General features: G+C 42.3%; 1 protein-coding gene across 1 annotated transcript in view; it reads right to left on the bottom strand.

The window, feature by feature from the left end:
- RYR3 (ryanodine receptor 3) overlaps positions 1-4,557 on the bottom strand; it is a 609,228-nt gene that overhangs the window by 228,823 nt on the left and 375,848 nt on the right. Inside the window, exon 51 of the mRNA XM_018554200.1 lies at positions 1,400-1,563. Coding sequence (XP_018409702.1) covers positions 1,400-1,563 — 164 coding nt within the window. The remainder of the gene's footprint in view (positions 1-1,399; positions 1,564-4,557) is intronic.

Genomic DNA, 4,557 nt, shown 5'->3' with positions numbered 1-4,557 from the left:
AGACATATAGATATATATCTATATCTATATATTATTACACACACACACACACACACACACTGTGCCCAGGACTCCTCTGTGACCTTCTTCTTCACATTCTCAATGCATTTATACCCCCTAAGCCCTTCTCCTTCATATACTGCTTACTTCCATACCCTCTGCACTCCTCTCCTGCTCATACTCACATATCTCACACCCTTTGCACTGCTTTATTTAACATACTCTCGGTCATACCTTCTGCACTCCTCTCCTGCAGCATGCTTCTTGCTGTTATACCCTCTGCATCCCTCTCCTGTGCATACTATCCACTATTATAACTAGGGATGCACCGATATATCGGCTGCCGAAACATATCGGCCGAAAATTGCACTTTTGGCATAATACCGAAAGTGCCATTTTCTGGCCGATACAGCGGTGCATCCGTGATTTCTCTCCTCCCTGCTGGGCGCTGCTCTGTGTCCCAGCGGGGAGGAGAGAAACTGTCACAGGCGGCCGAGTGCTGCGGGAGGAGAGCCCTGTGAGCGGGCGGCGTCTCTTCTCCCACACCGCCCAGCCGCCCGTCACAGATCAGAGGAGAGCAGTGTGGGCGGAGACAAGCAGCGCTGTCACAGGAGGCTGAGCTCCGCTTGCTCAGCCTCCTGTGACAGCGTGACAGGAAGGAGAGCAAGTACAGACACTCAGCGATCGCTGAGTGTTTGTAATTAATTGAGGATAGAGTATGTTTACTGTATCCTCAATTATGAATGATCCTAAAACTGAAATTATTCACATATCTCTCAGTCCTGGTTCACACCTAGGCGGCACCATTTTTGCGCGTCTGTACGTGCGTTAGCAGCATGCGGTTATTTGCGTGTTTATGCACATTGGGCACATTTGTATGCACGTTTTGACACACGTTTTGATTGGCAGCTCATAAACCATTGTGGGCAATGGAAGAACGCGCAAAAATGCTCACGAAAATGTGCAACATGCTTCTGTTGCACATTTTTGGGCATTTCCAATTAAGTCTTTGGGGAAGAAAAGTGCTTTTAACTGCCCAAAGAAGCTCCTGTATCTTATCAGGTGTCTGGCGTTTTCCTGCTAGGTGTTTTGCTGCTCAGGTGTGAACCAGGGCCATTGAAAATCATGGGATTTCTTGTGTTGGCAGTTAAAAGCGCTTTTCGAACTGCTCAAAAACTCCAGTGTGAACCAGGGTAATGCAGAACAGAACACCACTCCAAATCACTGCAAATTAAACACTTGATAAAGCATACAGTACATTTATTGCTCTGTTGTTCTAACACTCACTATCTGTGTTTTAGTATGATCAGAGCAAATACTGTTTTATAAGCTTTGGTTTTAGGTATCCTAAAAACAATTGTCTACATTTTTAGTAAAATGAAGGACTGGTAATACTTACTTGGCAGTATTAATGGGTTTTGGGTCAAAGTTTCCTTCAGCGTCCACTGACATTTGCTTCTCAGGTGTTGCTTTAATTCTGGTATCAACATAATCTGGTGGTAGACCTCCAGCTATTGCACTGAGACAGGGCATGCACATTCTGAAGAGTTCAGCATCATACTTCTGCAGGAGAGATAGGAACTGGTTGGAAAGTCCCACAGAAAAACATGCAATTTGTTAGTGACAGCGACACAGCCAAATCACATCAGCAAACGGAGAACAAATTTAGTAAAGTAACAAGGCAACAAGGTCTGCATTTCAAACTCAAAACATACCATTCCACACATTCATGCAAAAATGTATCAGTATCTGAGATGATCTTGTTTGATCTTGATCTAAAGTGCCTCACAGACAAAATAGGGGTTTACGGGAATAACAAATTAAGAGGAGTAGCAGTTTCTTTTCTATTTAATACAAAAATATTTTCATATGCTGCCAAAAGTAAATGTACAACTTATAGATTCCTATTCACTGGTACATTTACTCTGCCACGGGACTGTAAGATGAATGCACTGGATGGTGTGAATAAGCCCTTACTAATAAAGTATTGATTTTGTCTTTATATAATGTTCCAGGTTCCCAGTGTTGTGTAGAAATATCATAATGGAACAGTATTGTGTTATTTACTGCTGAGCTCTGCGTTATTTACCACCGTGCTCTGCGTCTTTATTACCGTGCTCTGCATTCTTTATTACCGTGCTCTGCATTCTTTACTCCCGAGCTCTGTGTTTTTTACTCCTGAGCTCTGCGTTCTTTATTACTGAGCTCTGCGTTCTTTACTACTGAGCTCTGCGTTCTTTACTCCTGAGCTCTGCGTTCTTTACTCCTGAGCTCTGCATTTGTATTACCGAGCTCTGTGCTCTTTACTCCTGAGCTCTGCATTCTTTATTACTGTGCTCTGCGTTCTTTACTACTGAGCTCTGCGTTCTTTACTACTGAGCTCTGCGTTCTTTACTACTGAGCTATACGTTCTTTATTACCAAGCTCTGTGCTCTTTACTCCTGAGCTCTGCATTCTTTATTACTGTGCTCTACGTTCTTTACTACTGAGCTCTGCATTTTTTACTCCTGACCTCTGCGTTCTTTACTCCTGAGCTTTGTGTTCTTTATTACTGAGCTCTGGGTTCTTTACTCCTGAGCTCTGCGTTCTATATTACTGTGGTCTGCGTTCTTTATTACTGTGGTCTGCGTTCTTTATTACTGTGGTCTGCGTTCTTTATTACCGAGCTCTGTGTTCTTTATTACTGTGCTCTGCGTTCTTTACTCCTGAGCTCTGCGTTCTTTACTCCCGAGTTCTGCGTTCTTTACTCCTGAGCTCTGCATTCTTTACTACTGAGCTCTGCATTCTTTACTACTGAGCTCTGCATTCTTTATTACTATGCTCTGTGTTATCTACTACTGAGTATGTCTCCATGTAGGATCTCCACAACAGAATTGAGCATTATGATGGCAAATGAAATATTAATAGTTTCATTTATGTGGAGCGCACCAATGTTTTTTTGTGCACACCGAGCATGCATGGCAACTCCATGTTATTCTAATTTACCTTCACAATTTCTGTCACTTTGTCATTCTATCACACAATCAACCTGAACACCTGTCATATCTTGTCATGGATATGTCACACATGGGTGAGTCATCTATGATAGAACTTTCCCACACTGTGAAGATTACATACTTGCCTTATATTTCATGCACATTTTAAACCCGGCTCTGCAATCCTGTGCAATTTTAATATATGCATCATTCCATACTATGTTACAAAAATGTGGTCAAAATCTGCTCACAAAACACTCAAGGAAAAAAAATTGATTACACAGCCAAAAGAGCTCATCACGCATGCTGAACATTCAGATAAGAACATGTTTTAAGTTAGAAAATAATAATCTTTTCAACAGCTTTGTTTAACTTCCTGTTGTCAATACTGTTTATACTCTCTTTGGTTTAGTGCAGCCTCAGGATAGCAAAGCTTCTAAATCTGTCTATGTGTTTTATTATCCTCAGTAGCAGTTTAACCACTTGAAGTCCGCAGTGTTAAACCCCCTTCCCATCCAGGCCATTTTTCAGTATTCAGCGCTGCAGTACTTTGACTGATATTTATTCCATCATGCAACGCTGTACTGAAATAAATTTTATACCATTTTTTGGGGACAGATAGAGCTTTCTTTTGGTGGTATTTAATCACCACTGCGATTTTTATTTTTTTTACTATATTAAGGAAAAATTACTGAAATAAATTTTTAAAAAAACAGTTTCCCCTATATTAAATGTTACCCAATTTTTTGGTAAAATATAAAAGACGGGGTCACTTCGGGTAAAAAGACACCAAACATGTCAAGCCTTAAATTGTGTGTGCGTGCGAAACCTCAAAAAACGATAATACCAAAAATTGGCCATAGGCGACGCTTTAAAAGCTTTTACCGCTCAGTTTAGTGTTATCAGTGATTGATGGCCCTAAAATGATTGCTCTCACTCCAACGTTCACAGCGATATGTAACGTGTGTAGCACAATTGTCATTTTCGCACGCTGGTGCACCGGACGCGTATTTACGTTTATATGTGCGTAACACATTTATGTCTCCATAAAGAGGACCTGACATTGGGGGTCTCTAGGACCCCTAATGTCACCTGGGGACCCCAAAAGAAGCTGATGAAGCAAAGATCTGCTTCATCAGCTTCTTCTCTCTGCTTATAGCAGCCAGATGACTGACAGGTGAATGCAGAAGTGATGTAATACACATCACTTCTCCATTCACAGCACTGAGGGGATCAGCAAGGAGCTGATCTCCCTCCCTCTTCCTCCTGACGCCCTCCCGAGCCGGTCCCTGGCCGCAGATGGGCTAGAGGATCTCGGGATTGAAGGTTAGGGTGCAGGAGGTGGGGCGGCGGCAGGGGGCTTTACTGCACTAGGGGGCGCAGTACATTTGACGTACATTTACGTGACCCCGCCGGGAAGGATCCGCCGTCCGCCAGTAATTTTACAATGGGTGGACGGCAATGGGTTAATATCACTTTAACCAGTTGCTGTCCGGAGCAATTTATTGATCTTTGCACACACATGATAAAAGCTGAATATTTGGCTAGAAAACAGATTAAAACCCTCAAACAATTATATATT

Source organism: Nanorana parkeri, unplaced genomic scaffold, assembly GCF_000935625.1.
Source record: "Nanorana parkeri isolate BGI_ZX_2015 unplaced genomic scaffold, ASM93562v1 scaffold146, whole genome shotgun sequence".
Taxonomy (NCBI): Eukaryota; Metazoa; Chordata; class Amphibia; order Anura; family Dicroglossidae; genus Nanorana; species Nanorana parkeri.
The sequence above is the reverse complement of the archived record's forward strand: the minus strand, read 5'-3'. Positions and strand labels throughout refer to the sequence as shown.